We start from the raw sequence: 24,093 nt of genomic DNA on the forward strand, positions 1-24,093 counted from the left end.
TCGGTGAACACCAGAGGTGGGGGCGGGTGGGGACAGTTCGGTTTGTGAGCGTGAACCTGACGAACGACTCCCGGGGCATCAGAAATGGCCTGGGCATTGGGTGCAGAGGTGTCCAGGGCCTTCTGGGAGAGCAGGGCCTCAGTCCTCACACAGGAAGCCCTCTGCCGTGGACCAGTCCTGCCCACGCATCAAGCAACAAGTTTTAAAGGGGGGTTGTGTGGTTTATATCCTGGCTGCAGTCCATTAAAGCTTTAATTACATTAAGTAGGGATTTGGAATAAACAGGTTGGTCAGTCTGAAATGGAGGCCTGTGCTCTCTGTGAAGAAAAGCTTTGCTAAATAAACCAGCAGGATAAACAGGATTTGGGGGGGCACATGTATTTCTGGGAACCAGCTGATGCTAAGGATTAGTGCACGCTTTTGGCATGCAATAAAGACTGCTCATTGTAAATCCACTGAAGGTCTGGAAGCCCCTCCAAGAAGCACTTCATTAGCAGAATTAAATACAGAGACATTCTTGACAATTTTAAACACGTACCCTGAATTTTTTTTTTTTCAAAATAACCTATAAAGTCCCTGTTTGGGATGGAACATGTGGGGGAAAGGTGATTAGGGGATCTTGTAAAATACAAATTAATTTTGAAGCAGTACTGACTAGTAATTTTGTATTATTCCCTTTTCCCCCCACATTTAAAGGACCCCAGCAGTACCATTATGATATTCAAAACAGTGCACCATTCAACACTATAATGGGTCCCCCATAGCTGAGAGTTGGGAGCCATTGGCTCAGACCTTCCATATTAATAAACCTTTGGTGTGTCATTCAACAGTATATACTCTGTATGATAGTGCTCAAATGTTGCAGACATTATAGCTTAGCTGCGTCTATGTCAGAGGGAGACCCTGCAGTTATGCCACTAACCATCTTACTCAATTTTGAATCTTCATTGGGTATTTCCCAGGGACTATGTTGAAATTTTTTTCTCTCTTCTCTCTTGCCTTCTCCCTTATTCTTCTGCCATTTATTTTATCCCTATATATTTTTCAAGTGATCAGATGAACACAGGATGATAAGAAATATGTGAAGGATAATAATCATGGCCTAAAAAGGGAAGAGGGGAGAAAGTTTAACCAAGATGCAAAATGTTGGTAACATGGCAGTTCATCACACTAACCTCTCTAGTTTTGTGTGTTTTTGAAATTATCTCTAATAAAAAATTTAAATAATCACCATCCTCAACCCCTTCATCCTCTTCACCCCCAGCATTTACTCACAGTTTACAACTTGTCAAGTATCTTTAGCATTCACAAACTCCTTGGGTTAATTAAGTCAAGCAGGAAGAAGAGACATGGACGTTCATATCCCTTTGATTTTTAAAAAAATGATTATTCAGTCCTCAGATGTGTGTGTACTTATCTGAAGAATCCAATACCTAAATGCATTTATCAGGTGCAAACCTCCTGGAAAACAGGGAACACCAAACACTTTGCCAGAAGCAGCTTAACTGAACTCTTGCAACAAAGGGAACGAAAAAGATCACTTGAAAAAGTAATCAGCTTCCAAGGCCCATGAAACTTGAGGTCTGTAAGCTTGTGATGCCCACAGGCATATACTTTGTAAAGGCACAACCCATGTATAGAGCTGACTTTGCCCCCCAAAATAGTTTCACTGCCTAAGTGGATTAATCCATTTAAGAAGAAAATGCTGCTGTCTCCACCCTGTTCCCAAACAATGCTCTTCTGACTGCTACTCTATATAAGTGAGTCACATATACACAAAAATAAATTTGAATGAGGAGTTGGCCCTGTAATTGTATTCATGAATGCATGCAGTTATCTGAATGTGTGCTGAATATCCTTGCCTCACTTGGGGACAGTTCTCATCTTGGACAAAGTCTACTTTCTCTCTCAGCTATTAAGTGTATTGTCTGCCATCGTTGCTGCCTGATTCTCTGAGGGTGGATAATGCATGTGCCAACTGAGTTAGAATATGCCTCGGGTGGGATATTAGTGGAAATATCAGTGGATATTGGGGGAAAAGTGCAAGTCAGAGATGGCACAAACTTTCAACTTACGCGTCACCTTAATCAGTGGATAGTGGCAACCTAGGGCTGGTGAAAAGGAAGAGTCTAAGGCTGAATCCATAAGCAGCACAGGGAAAAGGGCTGGGATGGAGTTGCAATGGCTCTCATGGGCTGAGTGGATTATAAGTGGCACTGGAGACACTGTGCGTGCCATCCCTGGCATAAACAAACCCTAGCTGTGTGAGATCTCCTCTGACATTGAGAGTCCTCTTCCATCTCACATGCTTCCTCTCTTCTTTCTCAACCCAAAGTTTCCTTAGCCAGAGTCCTCCAATTCACCCCATCCCCTGGTTCTAGCTTCACTCCAAGTCACTTGTCTTAACTAAATGTTGACTGTCACCCAGCCCACTTGGTCAGAAGAGCCGGCCTAAGTGGATTGGTCATGGCAGCATCAGAGAAGTGCTTTTCTTTGGAAACAGAGACTTTTGACCCCAGACTTAGATTTCTGTCTAAGTCCATCTTAGGTAGACCGGACTGCATAGGTTCCCCGCACAAATGACCTCTTACATAAGAATTATCCAGTCAGATGGCTGTTACATTTTTAACATAACTTCTGGGTGAGAGTCAGGGGCATAGGGCCAACACCCATGGAAATACCAAGACTGAGCAGCCTCCTGATATATGTGCAGTATTATGCAGAGCCAAGTGCTTTTCATGCTTTTATCTAGCGAGATCTTGACAATAACCCCCATGAGGTAGGTGTTAGGGTTACCTCTGTTTTATAAATGAGGATCCGAAGACAAGAGAGGGTAAATAATTTGCCTAAGCTTGAATACCTAAATCAGGAGTTTGCCCCCAGAAGCTAGACTTTCAACCAAGCTGTGTTCACAGCTGTTAATGATACTGAAACTAAACTCCGGAGACCTAAATCCAATTTTTTTTCTTTAATTTTTAAACTTTTCCCAGCTTACGAGGAGAGTTATGCATCATCTCATTAGCAGTTTACATGGAAACCTCAAATAACTCATTTAATTTACTTCCAGAGGAGGCAAAACAAGGAAACTCAAAAGCTATTTGTAGTTTTGTACCACAAAACCTCATAAAATACAGCTTCTTTGTTTTGTTCATTGGTTTTTACACGGATGTCAAATTAGCAATGAAAACCATGTGTAAGAAATAGCCATAGTTATTTCCAGTTCGATGAAAGTAGAAAAGGAATGGAGAGGATGGTAGAGAGTTGCCAACAGAGGGATATTCCAGTTGGCCGTCAAACCAGAGATTTGTGGGCTTCGTTTTCAGAAGTGGTTTTTATTCTTGGCATTGACGATGAAAGAGACCACGGTTTACTCTATTCCGGCTAAAGTAAATCAAAATTAATTGCTTCACTGATCATTTACGCTGACCTGTGGCCTTAAGTAGTAATTGCTGGAAACTGAACCAGAGATTTCATTAAGGTAGATTAGCTATATTGTTCCTTCGTTGTGAGAAAATACCCAGTATTTATTGGGAATATACAAAATAATGGTATTCAGGGATGGGATTTTGTTCATTACTGCAATTACTTAGCCTCCATGCATGAATTTCATTTGAGTGCTAAAATTCCAGGAAAGAGATTATAGGTTTTCTAAAAAAGTAATTCTTAAGTACTCTTCACAGACAGCTACTAGTCTTTGAATGATGCTGTTCATAAGGGTGTTTCTGTTGGTCTGCGGAGTCTCCAAGTTGCCTAGGGTGTGTGGGGCCCAGGAGGAGGGGCAGCCAGCACCCACCACCCCTGTGTGTTCTTTCTCCAAGCTCTGGGAAAAGAGAAGCCCCTGGGTTTGGGTGCCCATGTATTTGGCTTCTTTCAGTTTGCAGCATATTGCAAATGATTCTTCCTAAATTTAATAGTTCCATTTTAGTCAACATTCCTTGAAACTGAACTTTTAGCAATGGCCATGATAGAAAATAAAGCTGGATATACAATAACTTGTATCTAGAGAATAATTATAAGCAACATATTATTATAAACAGTCTATTACAATGTGCATATGATGTGATTACAAAATAATAAAATTAAATTTTATATTGTAGCTTCTCTGCATCTCAAAAAAATTTAAGTACATTTATTCTTCCCTTGTTCTATTGTTATAATCTCAGAATAAAGGACAGTCTTTCTCCTGAAAGGATTATTTTATTCCAAGATTATGTCCTTTCTATATTTTATGTTACAATGGCTTTTTCTTTTTAATGAGAGGCTGGTGATGGTAGTTAGATAAGGTATACCACTTGGCAATAGAAATGGGCAACCGAGTGTTATTAAATAAATTTATTTATTTATGTACTTATTTTTGGCTGAGTTGGGTCATTGCTGCACGCGGGCTTTCTCTAGTTGTGGTGGCTTCTCATGTTGTGGAGCACGGGCTCAGTAGTTGTGGTGCATGGGCTTAGTTGCTCCACAGCATGTGGGATCTTCCAGGACCAGGGCTCGACCCATGTTCCCTGCATTGACAGGCGGATTCTTAACCACTGCACCACCAGGGAAGTCCCTAAATAAATATTTTTTAAAGTTTTAGAATACTCAAGCTATACTATAGCTGCCCTTAAAAAAAGAAGAAGAAGAAATATAGTTGTCAAGAGAGTAGTTAAGAAGAAGATCACCTCTTCTCTTTTTTTCTTATGTCCTTCTCTTTTCTCCTCTCCCTGTCCCCAGAAATAAGGTGAACTCTTAATAAACTAGCTACAATGTCTGATGTGGAATTGGCTTGCCCTGGTGTTAATTTATTTTGTGCAAATTAGACTGGAACTACTCCTCAAAGTCCAGGAACTATATCCTCCTGTATGTATCACATGTAAACTTAGTAAAGAAAAAGGAGGAAGAAAAAGGGTGTCTCACTTAATGCAATAAATCTGTTGGTTTTGGTTTGGTACCCAAGAACAAAATCTGATTCATTGGTGGTGCTTCACAAATTATGCCCACAACCCATGTGAATATCAGATGAAAATCTCACACACACAAACACACAAACCCCTCACAAGTTAAGTGCCAAACTGATCTGATCAGATGGTGTGGGTTTTTTCCTGGTGCTTCTTTTAGTTCTATTATTTTGCATTAAATCTTTAACAGCAGCATATTAAAGAGGCTCTGAGTTTTGGTGACACTGCGAAAAATTTTATGAAGCTTCAAAATCCACCCCATAGACCTCAGATTGTGAAGGCAAAAATAGCTCTGGGATGAGAAATGAAACATATGATTGTTCAAAACATTACTAGAAACTTTCTGAAATTAATGTTACTTGGGAGTCCAAATTGTCTTTTGTCTTTGAAAAGAAGAACATTTATTAAGTTCCCTGATCACCAGGAAAGGCCCTTCTCTTAATGAAGGGGTGCAGACAAGCAGTCACTCCCCTTTGCTGCCAGCAGGTCATGTTTCACTGGCCAGCTGCTCTAACCAAACACCCCTCAGCCTCACTGTGGCTTTAAGTTACTAAAATGAGAGGAGCCACCCCATGAATTTATTAGCAGATGTGTGTTCTGAAAGCCATCATTACTTTGAGACCTAGAACAGCCATATCCTCTGACATGCGGACCACACATGATCACATGCTGAAATCTGCCATTATTCCCATAGCCTCTATTCGAATGTCTTATGGATCATTCTGCTTCCTTACTGGCTTTCTGTCCATCCTTGTCCTGGATTGTGCGTCGTAGTAGTTGGAGAAAAGGAAAATCCCTAAGGTACTCTCCACTGGAAAGATCGATTGTTGTCCTTGTCAGGTCAGAGATTCCACTGTCCGGAGCCATGAGTTAGCAGATTTGCGAGTGCTTAGAATTGTGGTCTATCTGCCAGCTCCTAGCAGCTTTCCTCAAAAGCTTTCTTGGTTTCACCAAAAACATGGCAATGCCCGAAGGGCCATTGAAAAGGCAGATCAAAGCTTTTGAGCTTCAAATGAAGTAGTTGGATGTGGTACTTTGTACAGAGGTCTGGTTGTGGACCACATCTGAGCCTTGTGCGACTTCGTGAATCTCCCAAGTAGAGGGCAGCCTATAACTGCATAGAAAAACATCTTTCCATCAAGTAGCTGCACTCCTGTTGCCTGTCCTGCCAGAAAGGCCTTCTACAATTAGCTTCTTCTCAAGAAATCAAGGCAGAGAAGTAAAGAAGAGGAGGTGTGTGGGTTTATAGATACTCCACCTCCCAGCATGTTGTCCTTAAGGAGAGGGACCATCTGTTTGTATTCCAGCTACTGTAACTACCTTTTTCAAATTTGCCTGTGATTGAAGCAGTAATTTAATCAATCAATGCATGCAGAATCAGTGAAGGTGGCTTGTTGCTTTCAGAATCAGCAGAACTCATATGGCAGTACTTATCCTAATACTCAGTAGTTAAGCTCAGAAGTAACCACACTGCTGACGTTAAGTGTCAGAATGAAAGATTTGTGCGTTAAGATTTCCAGAACAAGAGTCGTTCACATGACATTTGTCAAACACCCAAGTGCCAGGCCCTATTCCAAGTGCTTTACGTGTATTAATTCGCTTCACCTTCACAACTCTGTAAGATAGCCCTTATTATTTTCACCATTTGTAGGTAAGAAAACGGAGACGCAGAGAGGTTAGGTAACGTGCCCAGGGTCACACAGCTGGAGAATATAGAGGAGAAATTAGCATCTGAACAGTCCGCCTACAAAGCCCACCTCTTAACTGCTACACTAATATTTTCAAACTGCAGGCCATGACCTGTTAGTAGGTCAAGAAATTAGTGTGGTGGTCATGACCAGGATATTTTGTTAAAATCAAATAGAATAGAAAAATATCAGAGTATATCACAGGTAGTAAGGATTGTTTCAAGAAATTTTTGTTTCAGATGTTTACATAAAAATTCTTTGTCTTAGCGCCCAGATATGTCTCACAAGTCATAGTTCTTCTAATTTCAGAAAGACAGTATGGTGCAAATACTGCCTATTACATAACTCTCCCTACAGGGTCCAGGGCTGATGTTTGTGCAGTGAAGCATATAAATATTCACACTAAATACAATAAATAAAGTGTGTAAATAGCTTTTAAGGAGTTCACGGCAGGGTTGGTCCCCCCCGTGAGTTTTGCTGTCAAACATAAGAAACTTTCCAATTTTCAGAGCTCTAGAGATTTCAAAATTGCAGATTGCAGACCTAATTATACTTATGTGTGTACAGGCTTCCTTATAATGGATTGAGGTCAAAAAAAGTTTGGGAAACACGGCCTGCGGGAATATTGACTGTTGCAGCTAGGAAGGAACACAGGGGTGATATATTTCTTATACCCATAAAACGAAAAACTCCTCAGTTTTAACAAGTAGAAAAACCAGGACCAGACCGGGGGTTGGGGGGAGCATTGGGACTTCCAGAGGCCACCCGCTTCTTCTCCCCAAAACGAGCCTCCTGACACACACAGCTCCCGCCTCTGGACTACACGGCCTCTTCAGAGTCTTATAGTAACAACCAAACCACGCCATGCATCTCAGAGTTTGGATTCTTGTCAGGTTTTTCTGAGAGAGGCTTGAGTTTCTAGTGGTCACTTCCATCACTGGGCTCTCCAGAGCGGGCAGAAGCCAAGTGGTTTGGCCCCAGCAGGACACTTGGGCTCAGGTGTTTGGCCCGAGAGTGAGGTGCAGGGCGGGCTCTGCCCGGGCTCCAGCCAACTCTGTAAATTTCCTGAGTTTGTGGTTGAGACTGGTCTCCGTGGACCAGCAATTTGACATTCTCCCCCAGCGGTGTCATAGTCATGTTTCCACGCTTAATATGTCAGACTGAATGAACATTGTGGTCTAAGGATTTGAAAGACTTATAACGGAGTCTTGAAAATTTACTTAAGGAATATGTACTTCCCCAAGCAATAACAAATATTACTGCAAATGACCATATTAAATTAAAGTAACTTGGGCATTTCTGATTTGTAGGAAAGTTAAAATTAATCTTATGGCAGTTTCAGCTTCAAAATGAAAACATGACTTTGCCTGACCACAGATTTGCAGGCTGTTAGTCAACAGTGAATGAACCCTCAAGTGACTATTTTTTTCTTTAAGAAGTATCCAGTTCACTCTATGTGTAGAAAAGCAATACTAGAAGGAAAATACCCTGAAAAATCAACCATAGTTGTATCTGCAAACTTCAAAGGTTCTGGTAAAAAATTTTTTCATAAGCTGAGTGGTGAGTACATGGATTGTCATTTTATTCTTCTTTAAACTGTGCTTGTAAATACGTACCCTCAATTGTGTGTGTATTACCGAATTTTTAAAAATGTTTTTAAGCACAAGTCACAAATCCATAAAAATTTTTCTATAAGTGTTCTTTAATGAGAAGTCTTATTTTTATACTTTTAAAAAGGAAAAGAAGGCTTCCTTATCCATCCTTCATCCCTTCCCCGAGTAGCTCCTTTAGTGAATAGGCAAGGAGCCTGGTTCAAATGCTTTTCTTCCATATTAAAATAATAATAATAATAACGACAGGTATACTGGTAAATGTTTAACGGCTGACTCTTGGGGTGGGGAGAAAACCCTGATTTGTAATATTTGCCAATTTCCGTGGTTTAAATACTCCCATCATGGCCAATTTCAAGCAACCAACATTACATTGCTGAATAGAGTTGGGAAGAAATGTGCAGTAGCATACAGCATCATACAGTAGTTCTACCAAACAGATATGACATTATTAATGTAAATAACCTAAATAGCATAGATAATAGTAAAGTGGAAGAAAATGATAAGAACTGATAAACCTTGTGTATTGTTACCTTTATTTTTAATATGCTTGTTTTAATTTTAAGTTCACATAATTTTTATTTAGTTTTTAATTTTTATTTTATATTGGAATTTAGTTGATTAACGATGTTGTGTTAGTTTCAGGTGTACAGCAAAGTGATTCCGTTTTACATATACATGTATCCTTTTTCAAGTTCTTTTTCCATTTAGGTTATTACAAAGTATTGAGCAGAGTTCCCTGTGCTATACAGTAGGTCCTTGTTGGTTATTTTATTTTATTTTTTTAACTTTTTATTTTATATTGAGGTATAGCCGATTAACAATGTTGTGATAGTTTCAGGTGCACAGCAGAGCGACTCAGCCATATATATACATGTATCCATTCTCCCCAAACTCCCCTTCCATCCAGGCTGCCACATAGCATTGAGCACTGTTCCCTGTGCTATGCAGTAGGTCCTTGTTGTTTATCCATTTAAAATATAACAGTGTGTACAGGTGGATCCCTAACTATCCCTTCCCCCCACCCTTCCCCCCTGGTAACCGTAAGTTCATTCTCTAAGTCTGTGAGTCTGTTTCTGTTTTGTAAATAAGTTCATTTGTATCAGTTCTTTTTAGCTTCCGCATATAAGGGACAGCATACGATCGTTATCTGTTTTAAATATAGCAGTGTGCACATGTCAGTCCCAAACTCCCAATCACATAATTTAATTTTTAATAATGGGTATGTTTAACAACTGGCCTAAATCCCTAAAAATTTAATGATCAGCTCTCACAAGCCAGCATAAGCCTGCACCAGCACACAAGTACTCAGAACAGTTGCCATTGCAAAGCAGAAAGAATTCAGGGACGTGGACACAGCGAGCCTTCCCTGCATCACAGCCCAGTGAGGCTACAAATCCAGGGCCCCCAGGAGCCAAGGGACCCCACATAGCAGAACTGGCAGACCCTGGGAGGATGAAGGCCCCTGCTCGTCCAGTTGCCCCACTTCCAACGTGTAAACCCCCGAGGGGTTTCCTCTGCATTTCCTCAGGCCCTAAGCTTCAGCTCCTTAACCCCTTTCAACTTCACCAGCAAACACAAGAAAGCTCAGGGTTCTTTGCCGTGCCAGTGGCAGCCTGGCAGAGCAGGAGCGTTCGTTACGGTCCCAAGGCTGACTTCTCAGATGCCAGCTCTGCCACCATCCAGCAAAGTGACCTTGAACAGCCCCCTTCCCCTCATTGCCCAGTTACTGTGAAAAATGAGGGGGTTGGACGAGGTGATCTGTCTCATCCAGGTTCCTCCCTGCTCTAAAACCTCATGTTGGCTGTGATTACTGAGGGCTTCAGAGAAGATCACCAGTCATGTCAAAATCCATTGAGAAAAACTCATCAGACCACAGAGTGGTGTGGCTTCCCAAGCCTGAACTCCCTCTCATCTGGGAATGCAGGGGAAACATTTCTAATCCTGATGAAGGAAAGATCTGGGCACTGGTCCTTCAAGGATATGTCAAAGTGCAGCTGCCCTTGAAGGTGGGAAATGCTCAGAGCCAACTTACTCAAGTCCAGTTCTTGGCTGCAGTCACAGCCTTTATTCTGCCTCATCAGGTTCTTTATAAACTTGTCTCCCCAGGTGATTCTTTGCCATTGGGAATCCACCCATCTTTTGACAAACAACTGTACTGATGGAACATTGCTTGAAAACTTTAAGGTTTAAATAAGTCTCCAAAATATAGGTAAAGTCATGGGTGATAAGTGAAAGAGGAACAGTGCAACACTGCCAAGGGAGAAACTGGTGAATTTTACCCAGCGCTCCAAAGGCGTTTTTATGCCCATGCGTGTGTGTATGTTGTCACCAGGAATAAATTCTGCAGCTGTGTATCTTGGTATGGCAGGCTTGCCTTGATTTATGGGTATAGCTGCAAGTTCATAACCACCAGTCCAAGGGAGAAGGAGGGAGAGTGGAGGGAGAGAAGGGTTGGCAGAAGTGTTTTATGAGTTTCATGTTTAATGCTTTTAACATGGTGCCTCGTTCTCGCTTCTAGAAAGCACTTAGCAGATACAAGCCAAAAATAGAGGGCTGTCCATAGCCAACCAAATCCATGAGGGGGTGAAGGTGAGGGATATGTGTGTGCACGTTGTCGTGGTTGTTTATAGTTGTTTCTATCTCTGAGCTGTAGGAGAGTATTTATTTTACAGTAAAAACTGTGAGCTGTGATACTTTTATACTTTTTAACCAGAGTAAGAGAAGACACTGCAAAGCCTGCAGAGCTCGCTAGCTCACTTGCTTTCTCTCTCTGGCAAGAGTTTCTTTCTGACACTCTCTATGCACTCTCTGGGCTGATTCCTGGTCAGCTATTCCACATCCCATCCTACTATACGTGAGGCATGAACCAGGTGCTTTCAGAGCCATAGACATGCAGTGCATCCTCAAGAAACGTGGAGTAAGGTAGATGGAATATACAGATAAGACCACATTTATGAAGCTGTCTATAATAATAACAGCCACTTCCTACATGACAGGCACTGCTTCCTCGTTTAATCTTCACAATTGTCCTCTGAAGTCAGCGCTATTGTTGCCCTGTCCACCAGCAGGTGACCTTCCTCCACCATGAATATTCAGACTCACAAGATGACCAGAGGCCACCACCATGGGCGCTGGGTCTTTTCAGAGAGATCAAAGGCAGAGCCACAGCCTGCCAGCAGGGCCGCATCACACCTTCTGTGGAGTTCTTACTGGTACACATGGCAGTCTATCCAGATGCAGATAGAAGATGCCCCTCGGGCAAAGGTGGGAGCTGCCCTGGAATCAAAGCTCTTATAACACTCCCCGGGCACGCTCCCCAGTTCTCTGCAAGGGGCGTGTTCAGGGGCAAGATCACTGTGCTCAGGAAGCCCAAAGCTCTGGCTCCCTAACAGGTGTGGAGAGATGCTTTCTAGCTCCTCCCACTCCAGATGTCATTTACCAACCAGTTGGGGGTCAGTCTTAATATAAGCAGTGTTGCCCAGTAGCATATCTGACTTAGCGTCTTGGCAGGTTACCAGAGTTAACCAAAGATCAAAGTCTCTTATAGAAAGGGAGAAGAGGTATGTTAACCCTTTATCGACAATTATTAGTCCCATTTTTCAGAGAATAAAGCTGAGGCTTAGAGAGGTTCATCAGCTTGCCTCGAGTCACATAGTAAGTCACACAGCCAGCATTTGAACCCTGCCCTGCCTGACTCCAAGTCCCATGCTGTTAACTAAGATGCAAGATGTATATTTTTCATTCTACTCCATAGCATATCCGTGTTTATTTTACTATTTAAAAAACTAACTTAGGGCTTCCCTGGTGGTGCAGTGGTTAAGAATCCGCCTGCCGATGCAGGGGACATGGGTTCGAGCCCTCCTCCGGGAAGATCCCACATGCCGCGGAGCAACTAAGCCCGTGCGCCCCAACTACTGAGCCTGCGAGCCACAACTCCTGAAACCCGTGCTCTGCAACAAGAGAAGCCACTGTAATGAGAAGCCCGCGCACCACAACGAAGAGTAGCCCCCGCTCGCTGCAACTAGAGAAAGCCCGCACACAGCAACAAAGACCCAACACAGCCAAAAATAAGTAGATTGAAAAAAAAATAAAAAACTAACTTGAATGACCTACACTGAGAACACTTGGTCTTCCTGGAAGAAGCAATATGTTTAGCCTGTGGTTTCCCCCACTCCCTGGTGCACTGCATACCCCAGTTGAAGAAGCTCAGCACTGTGCCAGTTAGCAGTTGTACTTAGAATAATAAACGAAAGCACCAGTTCCAGCTTTTCTCTATAGTCCAGATTTTGAGTAGAGGTTTATGAGGAGGGGAAAAAAGTTTTAAGAGCAATAGAACCAACTTTACATCTGAAAATAAATGAGTACGTGGCTGCCGGATGCAAACAATTCTGTTTTACATTGTCATTCCTTTCTTCTTTTTAAATCATCACCATCTTGTAGCACAAAACCTAAGAGCTCAAGGCAAAACTTGTAGCTTTATTACAGTTTGGTTCAACATATAAAATCCAGTTGATGCATATAGATTATATTGCAAAAGCCCTTCAAGAAATGTGCCATCCATGTTCCAAGTGTAAAAGTAGACATTTTAAGACACTGTAACTCTATTGTAACATTTTTTCACTGGGTGTTTGAGCAACTCAAAGCTTTTACCAGGCATGAGAACTATCTGTTGACTTACAAAATGCCGCAGCGTACTGAAGACAAATATGAAGGAATTTTGTAGGCAGAATGTGAAAGGGGTTGGGTAAAATACCATGTTTAAGTGCAATGGAATTAGTTTACGATGAATTGTATTAAAATAGTCAAAACACAATTGGTGAGAGGGTGGGGTAGGGGAGTTGAGAGGTATGGTTATGGTCTGGTTCTTCGCTTAGGCAGTGGGCACAAGTGTATGTTTTTTTCACCTAAACATTTTCATATACTACATTCACTAGGCTTTTCATCGCAATTTTCAAAAATGCAGTTGACATTTGCTCTTTAGGTAGGAGATACCATTTCATAGATTGTTTTGAATCTCTTATTACCTGAATTTATGAAATGCTAGATTAAACAGTGAGAAAAGAACAAAGTTTGAATATAACTAACGTAAGAGAAGTGTTGAAAGAGTGACTTTGAAGTTTCCGAAGTGAAACTATCAAGAAAAGTCACCTTTCCCTTTATGAGTAATAAGATCACAACATAAACAAATCTTTCTCCGTGATCTTCCTCCCAGTACACAGCTTGTACCCTCTTACTGAATCTGCTTGGGCAGGTTTGTTCAGTCATTTGATAAATGTTTGCTAAGATGGGCCTGGCAGCGTGCTAGCAATGATTATAGGGACTCGGGTCCTTTCTTTTCAGCTAATGGCTGGGGAGACAAGACCTTCAATCAGCCAAGAAAGTGTTAAAAACCCAAATAATGATATGAGAACCCAGAGTACAAAAAAGAATCAAAGTTTTCATGAAGCCGTATAAGTTCAGTGACACAAACAATAAATACTACCAACCTGCAGATGAAGGAAGTCCTGTGTAGCTGGGGGTGGTTGGGGAACTTTGAGAGCAGGTGTACTTTCTGAGGGTTGAGAGGACCCCTCCCCAGAGAAGCAGTCTTGTAACTGAAGGCACTGTAGTGAGTACAGAGTCTATGTGTATCCATTACCTGCACAGAGGGTTTGCCCAGGGAAGAAAGGATCCTGACTTTGAGGAACTTTAAAACAAGGAGCTAGAAGATAATTTCATCATGTAGGAAAGGGGCAACTGTTGTGAGTTTTTGAAACTGGGACCTGTGAACAAGCCCCTTTCCCAGGGTGGAGCGCCTGTCAAACTTGAGTTCACTGTCATAATCCTCCTGCTCTGTATATGGTCCTGGTTACTCATAAATGGTCCCTTCCACTGTTGCTGCAGATTCATGACAGACGCTGCCCGCCGAGAGCAGGAGTCCCTAAAGAAGAAGATTCAGCCGAAGCTCTCGCTGACCTTGTCCAGCTCCGTGTCTCGAGGAAATGTGTCCACGCCACCTCGCCACAGCAGCGGAAGCCTTACTCCCCCCGTGACCCCGCCCATCACCCCCTCCTCTTCATTCCGCAGCAGCACTCCGACCGGTGAGTGGCTTGGCCTGTGGGGAGTGTGTGTGTGCGTGTGTGCGTGTGTGTGTGTGTGTGTGTGTGTGTGGTGTGCTGGGGGCTGGGGACAGATCATGTTTCAGACCCACCTTTTCTTGGACCCTTTACTGGTCCCTATCGCGTTTGCGGATTCATTCATCTATTTATGATGGAAGAAATATTTATAAATTGTCATTTATAATATGCATGTGATAATGGTTTTATAGATATGTTTTCAGGCCTTTAGTATTTGCTATGTATGAAGTGATGCAATGTCTTGGATTTGCTTCGGTCAAGTTGAGAAGTAGATCAAACAAGATCGATTATATGTTGTTTATTGCCATGTGTTGATTGTTGTCGAAGCTGGGCGACATATACATAAGGGCTCATCATACCATTCTCCCTATTTTTGCTTATTTAAGAAATTTTCCATGATAGAATGATTAATTTTTAAAAATTAGGGTGCCTCCCATGTGCCAGGGCTGAGCTATAGTAGTGAGCCAAAGGAGACCCCTCCCTGTTCTTCCTGGTGGACTGAGGCCTAGTGGAAGATGTTGGCATTCTAGGGGACCAACAAGAACACTCTTTCTTGCCTTGCCCTCCAATTTGAAAAATACAACAAGACTCAGAGGTGAAGATTAAAATTGACTTTATTACTGCATAAGGCTAAACTGCAGAATAGAGCTAGCTAGCATCTGTAACAACTGTCTTCCGTGAGTTGAACTTACTCGCAAACATTCCTTCTGAGCTTGCCTGCCTGGGAGCAGACCAGAGTGCACCCAGGCCCTGAGCTGAACGTGTGCAGAACCTTCTCCCAAGTATGAGATCCATTAAGTCAGCAGTGATAGAAGATGGTAGAAAGAGGCTGGAAAGGTCCCCTCCTCTTCTTTTTTGCATCTGAGCACAGGGGATATATTTCCCCTCACTCCCATAGGGGTATAGACAGGCATTCATCCAATAAATACAACATTGTAACCATGAACTCGCTGTATGGAAGAACTCAGTGATAGGAGAGCATACAGAGAAGGGCTCGACAGGGTGAGGAAAGACTTCCCTGAAAGGTAAGTAGGTAAAGAGGGAAAGAAGGCTCATCCAGCCAAGCAGACAGCATTTTTCAAATGCTCCATGATGGGGAGCCTGGCAGGTCCCAGGTACTGAAGGTCGGCCAGGTGGTGGGGTGTTTGTTAGATGAGGCCAAGGAGGTCTGCAGGGGCCGGGGTACTTACAGTGTCATCCTAAGAGCAAAAAGAAGCCCCTTAGAATCACACCATCACTTCAGTAGCATTGCCCCTTGACCATGGGTGAAAATGTTTATCTTTCTCTTACAGTTTATGTATTTCTCTTTTATCCATCTCCCATCAAGGGAGGTGACCGCAGTCATGTTTCTCAGGGTGTGTTTCAGAATATAACTTTCACAAAATAGTAATTGGGAAAAGGGATTCCCTAATAAGTTTGGGGAAATATTGGGTTAGACAAAGGTAAACTGGTTTCTTCAATACAGGACTTTAATCTATACATTATTATTCTCCAAGAGGAGGGTTTAGAAAGCTTTCCAAATTTAGTCGCTTTGATTAGAGGACCTCTTTTTCTAGGGGCATCTCTGTGGGCTCATGGTTGGCAGATACCCTGTGTTCCATCAGGACTGGACATTTTGAAGGCAGGATAGGTGCGCGAGGCAGACAGACTGAGTTCCTACTGAATTTCGCCCTTTAAAAATCACTGATGATACCCATTACTTAGGTTTCTGTGTGAGAGTTAAACGTGATAGATATGCATGCCTTAAACACTCAGTAAATGTTCGTCTCTGTGGCCCAGAGTCTTCAACTAGTTGCTTCAGGAACAGAATCGGAGGTCATTCTATAGAGGATGAATTGGTTTCATTTGTGTTGGGCATTTGTCCCTTTCTTTAGATAGACCACCATGTTTCTCTTACATTTTATTTCGTGAAGATTTACTTTCCAGTATCTCTGTGTAACATTTACTATGTAGATCTAAGGAATGCCATGAGAGTGTAGTGTAATTCCTCACTTCTCTTTTCTGAGTATTTCTATGAATATTTATTCATATATAATGTGAATTATGGGGGCAGTTTTATACCTGGCTGTGTTTTATACTGACTTAATATGGATTGACTCATAGCCAGCACCAGATAACCATGACCTCCCCAATTAATAATGGGAGCTTTAGAACCCCTTGAAAATAAAGACATTTTAAAAGTGAGAGTTTATTATTTTTCATATAAGAATGTTTGGAAGAAATGGAATCATTTCCTTTCCTTCAGACGTAAAGAAATCTTTCTGACACCTTGTCTATTTTAGCAATTTCCCACTGAGAGAATTAATATATGTTGTGGTAAAGATCTATCATTTTCAGTCTGCCAACATCATTGGTAAGTTATTTGCTGCCTGAAGAACATTCCATGTAAACATCAAAAATTAGCAGGGGAAATGGTTTCTTAAACCCCTACCCTGTACCATTTTGACTCTGTACATTTTTCAATGTTTGAAATGTTATTTTACCTGTAGTTAGAGAGAACAGCTTATTTTGCCTGACTAATGTGGTTTCAGTCACTTTCATTGCCAGGTTATAAGTAGTTTTCCATGTTTCTACCTTCTAAATTCACACTTCCAAGTTTCATATTCAGGACGCATTCCTGGTGCAGAAGTAATAGTCATCTTGCAGAAAATTTCATTGATAAAGTATTCTTTAAAATATACTGTCTTAGTATGGTACTGGCACAAAAACAGAAATATAGATCAATGGAACAGGATAGAAAGCCCAGAGATAAACCCACACACATATGGTAACCTTATCTTTGACAAAGGGGGCAAGAATATACAATGGAGAAAAGACAGCCTCTTCAATAAGTGGTGCTGGGAAAACTGGACAGTTACATGTAAAATAATGAAATTAGAACACTCCCTAACACCATACACAGAAGTAAACTCAGAATGGTTTAAAGACCTAAATGTAAGGCCAGACACTATAAAACTCTTAGAGGAAAACATAGGCAGAACACTCTATGACATAAATCACAGCAGGATCCTTTTTGACCCACCTCCTAGAGAAATGGAAATAAAAACAAAAATAAACAAATGGGACCTAATGAAACTTAAAAGCTTTTGCACAGCAAAGGAAACCATAAAAAAGACCAAAAGACAACCCTCGGAATGGGAGAAATTATTTGCAAACGAAGCAACTGACAAAGGATTAATCTCCAAAATATACAAGCAGCTCATGCAGCTCCACATCAAAAAAACAAACAACCCAATCCAAAAATGGACAGAAGATCTAAATAGACATTTCTCCAAAGAAGATATAGATTGCCAACAAACACATGAAAGAATGCTCAACATCATTAATCATTAGAGAAATGCAAATCAAAACCACAATGAGGTATTACCTCACACCAGTCAGAATGGCCATCATCAAAAAATTTAGAAACAGTAAATGCTGGAGAGGGTGTGGAGAAAAGGGAACCCTCCTGCACCGTTGGTAGGAATGTAAATTGATGCAGCCACTATGGAGAACAGTATGGAGGTTCCTTAAAAAACTAAAGATAGAACTACCATATGACCCAGCAATCTTACTACTGGGCATATACCCTGAGAAAACCATAATTCAAAAAGATACATGTACCACAATGTTCATTGCAACACTATTTACAATAGCCAGGACATGGAAGCAACCTAAGTGCCCATCAACAGGTGAACGGATAAAGAAGATGTGGCACATATATACAATGGCATATTACTCAGCCATAAAAAGAAACGAAATTGAGTTATTTGTAGTGAGGTGGATGGACCTAGAGTCTGTCATACAGAGTGAAGTAAGTCAAGAAGAGAAAAACAAATACCGTATGCTAATGCACATATATGGAATCTAAAAAAACGGTACTGATGAACGTAGTGGCAGGGCAGGAATAAAGACGCAGATGTAGAGAACAGACTTGAGGACACAGGGTAGGAAGGGGAAACTGGGATGAGGTGAGAGAGTAGCACTGACATATATACACTACCAAATGTAAAATAGACGGCTGGTGGGAAGCTGCTGCATAGCACAGGGAGATCACTAGAGAGGGGTAGGATAAGGAGGGAGGGAGGGGATATGCAGATATATGTATACATATAGCTGACTCACTTTGTTTTACAGCAGAAACTGACACAACACTGTAAAGCAATTATACTCCAATAGGGACTTCCTGGTGGCACAGTGGTTAAGAATCTGCCTGCCAGTGCACGGGACACAGGGTTGATCCCTGGTCTGGGAAGATCCCACATGACGCAGAGCAACTAAGCCCATGCACCACAACTACTGAGCTCGCGCACCACAACTACTGAGCTCGCGCACCACAACTACTGAGCTCGCACACCACAACTACTGAAGCCCACATGCCTAGAGCCTGTGCTCTGCAACAAGAGAAGCCACTGCAGTGAGGAGTCTGTGCACCACAACGAAGAGTAGTCCCTGCTCGCGACAGCTAGAGAAAGCCCACGTGCAGCAACGGAAGACCCAACACAGCCAAAAAAAATTTTTTTAAATTATATTCCAATAAAGATATATAAAAATATATATATACTGTCTTGACAGAATTAGATCTCAGTTTCATTCTAGAGTTTCAGGTATTTTTTTAAGGATTCTGGAACTAAGATTTATTTTGCAATTTCTAAACCCTAGGGGAATCTTCTTTTCTCATTTTTTTCATTTCCTATCCTCATTTGTTTTGTGTTCTTTTTTAATGTACTTTTTAAAAGTATTCACTTAAGGAAAGCTTAGAATGGTTTAAATTGTGGGTCAAGAATCTTTTCTGTGAAGGACCAGATAGTAAATACTTCAGGCTCTGCAGGCGATGGGGCCTCTGTTTCAGCTACTCAACTCTGCTGCTGTAGCAGGAAAGCAGCTATAGAACTATGCAAACAAATGGACATGGTGTGTTCCATAAAACTAAAAGTTTTTGTGGAACCTTATTTACAGATTTGGTCCACAGGCCATAGTTTGCCAACCCTGGTTTAAATCACAGAGATAAAGAATTAAAGATTGGGGACTTCCCTGGCCATCCAGTGATTAAGACTTCGCCTTCCAATGTAGGGGGTGCGGGTTCTATCCCTGGTCAGGGAACTAAGATCCCATATGCCTTGGGGCCAAAAAAGCCAAACATAAAACAGAAGCAATATTGTAACAAATTCAATAAAGACTTTAAAAATGGTCCACATCGGGCTTCCCTGGTGGTGCAGTGGTTGAGAGTCCGCCTGCCGATGCAGGGGACATGGGTTCGTGCCCCGGTCCGGGAAGATCCCACATGCCGTGGAGCGGCTGGGCCCGTGAGCCATGGCCGCTGAGCCTGCGCGTCCGGAGCCTGTGCTCCGCAACAGGAGAGGCCACAACACTGAGAGGCCCGCGTACCACAAAAAAAAAAAAGGAAAAAAAAAGATAAATGTGATTGCTATGTATAAAATAGTCAACAAGGACCTAACTGTATAGCACAGGGAACTATACTCAATGTTTTGTAATAGCCCATAAGGGAAAAGAATCTGAAAAAATATCTGTCTGTCTATCTGACTGAATCAGTTTGCTATACACCCGAAACTATCACAACGTTGTACATCAGCTGTACCTCAATTAAAAAATATATATATATAAAATAAAGATAAACGTGATTAAATTCCCTGAAAATAAAGTGTTAAAACAATTCATACCATTCTCCTTTAAAAGTAATAATAATCTAGAGTATAACTGCTGAGAAGGAAAGGCAACTTAGATTTTTTACTATATATGCTTATGTGTGATTGTTTAATCCTAACACCAACCCCACTGAGACAGCATTATTAATTCCTATATACAGATTAAAGAAATAGAGGCTTAATAAGGTTAATTTGCACAAAGTCCCGTGTCTGTCCCTTCCAAAAATGAGGTCTTTCCGGTGTACTCATACTTTATTTCCACATTAATCATTATTATATTAACACTTTTTTAAAAACCTCATAAGAGATACGTTCGGTAGATTACTCCTTTCTGCCCGTGCACGCACGGTAAGCGCTGTTGACGTCTCCCCCCTCCACTGCCCTCATGTCTAAGTCAGAGTCTCCCAAAGAGCCCGAACAGCTGCAGGAGCTCTTCATCGGAGGTTTGAGCTTTGAAACAACCGCTGACAGTCTGAGGAGCCATTCTGAGCAGTGGGGAACGCTCACAGATTGCGTGGTAATGAGGGATGCAAACACCAGGCGCTCCAGAGGCTTCGGGTTTGTCACGTACGCCACTGTGGAGGGGGTGGGTGCAGCCACGAAGGCAAGGCCACACGAGGTGGATGGACGAGTTGTGGAACCAAAGAGGGCCGTCTCAAGAGAAGATTCTCAAAGACCGGGTGCCCACTTAACTGTGAAAAAGATTTTTGTTGGTGGCATTAAAGAAGACAGTGAAGAACATCACCTAAGAGATTGTTTTGAGCAGTAGGGGAAAATTGAAGTGATTGAAGTCATGACTGACCGAGGCAGTGGCAAAAAGAGAGGCTTTGCTTTCGTAACCTTTGATGACCACGACTCCGTACACAAGATCGTCATTCAGAAACGCCACACTGTGAATGGCCCTATCTCAGCGAGAGATGGCTGCTGCCTCATCCAGCCAAAGAGGTCGAAGTGGTTCTGGAAACTTTGGTGATGGTCGTGGCGGTGGTTTTGGTGGGAATGGCAGCTTTGGTCACGGAGGAAACAGTGGTCGAGCTGGCCTTGGTGGCAGCCGCGGTGGCGGTGGATATGGTGGCAGCGGAATGGCTAGAATGGATTCGGTAGTGATGGAAGCAGTTTTGGAGGTGGTGGAAGCCACAATGATTTTGGCAGTTACAACAATCAATCTGCAAATTTTGGACCCGTGAAAGGAGGAGACTTCGGAGGCAGAAGTTCTGGCCCCTGTGGTGGTGGAGGCCAATACTTTGCCAAACCCCGAAACCAAGGTGGCTCTGGTGGTTCCAGCAGCAGCAGTAGCTATGGCAGTGGCAGAAGGTTCTGATTACTGCCAGGAAACAAAGCTTAGCAGGAGAGGAGAGCCAGAGAAGTGACAGGGAAGCTCCAGGCTACAACAGATTTGTGAACTCAGCCAAGCACAGTGGTGGCAGGGCCTAGCTGCTACAAAGAAGGCATGTTTTGACAATACTCATGTGTATGAGCAAAAAACTCGAGGACTGTATTTGTGACTAATTGTATAACGGGTTCTTTTCGTTTCTGTTCTGTGGAAAGTGTAAAGCATTCCAACAAAGGGTTTTAATGTAGGGTTTTTTTGTTGTTGTTTTGTTTTTTGGCACCCATGCTGTTGATTGCTAAATGTAACAGTGTGATCATGACGCTGAATAAATGTGTCTTTAAAAACAAAAAACAAAAAAACCTCATTAGACCTTCAGCCATTTAGCTGCCCCAGTTAACTACTTCTAAACCTAAAATACAAAAATACATTAAGATAGGAACTGTGGTTCACTTTCATTCACAGTAACCCTCACTTTTACCCCACTCCATCGTTCAAATAGCAGGTCAGAACTGAAGAACTTACCAGTTTAGTTTAGACAGGGTTTTCTTTAAGGGTGAGTTGGAGCTGACTCTAGGGAGCCAGCTGTTAAATATTCAGGCTTGCAAACCAGTTGTTAAAAGCTCATCCTGAAATTGTCCATGGGCTCCACTCTCGGGACCCTGATCCGGTTGGTGGGTTGGGCATTGGGGGTTTCTAAAACCTCTCTCTAGGTAATTCCAACCTACAGCCAGAGTTGGGAAACCACTGCTTTTAAATGGGACCCATCTTGTCATAGCTGTGTGTTTTCTTGCCTGGGTTAACCTGTATTCCACTTTGCTTGGAGAAAAGTTACTGTAATCTACTTGCTTAGCTTCCAGACATGAGTCCAATGGGACTGAACAAATGCTTGCTTATGTCTTCGTGGAGCAGCCGTGGAAAGAGTTGGCTGGATTTCTGGTTCTAATAGCACTGCACAGTCTCTCCTGGAAAATACTTGCATATATTTTTTGGCCCACTTGGGGAAAATTTAAGTATTAAACCAGAGAAAGGTACCAAAGGAAATTAAACCAATTTTTTTGTTTTCTTGTTTAGGCGGCCTATGATGACCATGAAGTCCCAGATTATATCTATTAATGCATAATTTAAGTTTTTGCATTGTGTTGTTTCATTTCATATTCCTGTGTCTCCTGCTGTCTGGCCTGATAGTAGACCTTTAACATTCCTTTATAGTTTTGGCAATAGGTTGCTCAGATGATGACATTTTGCAGTTCTCCGGAGTTACTAATAAACAGCAAATCATTTTAAAAAGTAAAGTATTAATTTTACCCTCAGGATGGAAATGACTGATGGAACTGACAAAATTTAGCTTGACATTTAGAAGCTCTGTCTGAGTGGAGTTGAGGTGAACTCTCCCCCAATCCCTTTATTTTTGGAAAATGAAATACACCTAAACAGCCTTACGAAAGGCAGAAAATCTGAGAGGAAAAGATAACTAAGGTAAGGTCTAAACTAGCGTAATTCCCCCCACCCACCCAAAAGAAGAGAATGAAACAGAAGGAAAAACCTCAGAGAGATAACCCCCATCCTATTTAATGGTGGAAAAGAAGAAAATTGAAATATTTTAGCCTGACTGAATTTTGTGACCTACTTACAAAGTCCTGAGGCCAGGGCTTGGTATTTCTAACGGATTCTGCCCTAAAGAGTTAAATATCTGGACAATGCCTGAAAAACATTCTCTAAACTCTTCCCATTGAGAAAATGGCCTTGATTTATATTTCCCTTTTCACATAAATGTGCCGTCTTAAGCTGGAGAATGACTTCATGTTGCTGTACTCTCTGGCTTGCGTATATTCAGGGGCACTAACACACCCTTTCCTGGCCTATGACTTGTTTGCTTGTTTGTTTATATACTGCTTTGTTCTAATCACTGGCCTTTCATCTTCTTCATTGATTGACTTGTAAAATTTTTATCCTACTTCCTGAGTGTTATGGTCCAGTCTTGTAGCTAATTTGCTTCCTTCCCCACTGCATTATGCGGATGCTTATTTTTAATCTCTTACTACTCAAAGCGTTGGTTAGAGTAAGGATGGCAACGACGAGATAGTACTTCAATTATTTTTCCTCAGCTACATCACTCGTAAGAGACCTTCCCAAACAAAACATTTTCTTGACTTGAAGAAAGCAATCAAATCAATGCCGATCTGTAATAATAATCGATTATCTCTTTATAGTGCACAAAAACATTCACATCACCATTTATTAACCCCACTTTGAAGACAAAGGAAAGTGAGGCTCATCTAAGTGAAAACTGGCCCAAGTTCAGCAGTCCCCGAGTGACCCTGTTTTCCACAGCACCAGGATGGGGTATCTTCTTATTTCACATAATTTATGGAGCATCTATTTTGTTACAGTCACTGTTCCAGGTATCGGGAGTACAAAAAAGCAGAAGGCATAACCCTTACGGATTAGAACTTACATCTCTTAGTAGAAGCAGGTCATACACATGTAGAGCAGACACTTAATGAACATGACATACACACAGGTGGACTAAATTACTAGCATGGATGATTAGCTAGACAAGATAGAGGTACACATAGAGCCATTCTTTCCATACTGTTTTAGTGCAGCTATAATCTATATATTCACATCCACAAAAATGTCTTAGAAATTGTAAGGCAATGTGAATTCCAAAGCAGTTGGAATAAGGTGAGGTCAGTGGGAAAGTGATTTGGGGCACACAGTTTTAGAGCATGATCATTATGGTATGTCAGCTTAGGGA

General features: G+C 41.8%; 1 protein-coding gene and 1 pseudogene across 1 annotated transcript in view; both read left to right on the forward strand.

The window, feature by feature from the left end:
* The window catches only part of JAZF1 (JAZF zinc finger 1), a 340,756-nt gene that overhangs the window by 276,506 nt on the left and 40,157 nt on the right, over positions 1 to 24,093 (forward strand). Inside the window, exon 3 of the mRNA XM_059073529.2 lies at positions 14,125 to 14,321. Coding sequence (XP_058929512.1) covers positions 14,125 to 14,321 — 197 coding nt within the window. The remainder of the gene's footprint in view (positions 1 to 14,124; positions 14,322 to 24,093) is intronic.
* Positions 20,388 to 21,391, forward strand: LOC131762193 (heterogeneous nuclear ribonucleoprotein A1-like; annotated as a pseudogene).

Source organism: Kogia breviceps, chromosome 9 (assembly GCF_026419965.1).
Source record: "Kogia breviceps isolate mKogBre1 chromosome 9, mKogBre1 haplotype 1, whole genome shotgun sequence".
In the NCBI taxonomy this organism is placed as follows: Eukaryota; Metazoa; Chordata; class Mammalia; order Artiodactyla; family Physeteridae; genus Kogia; species Kogia breviceps.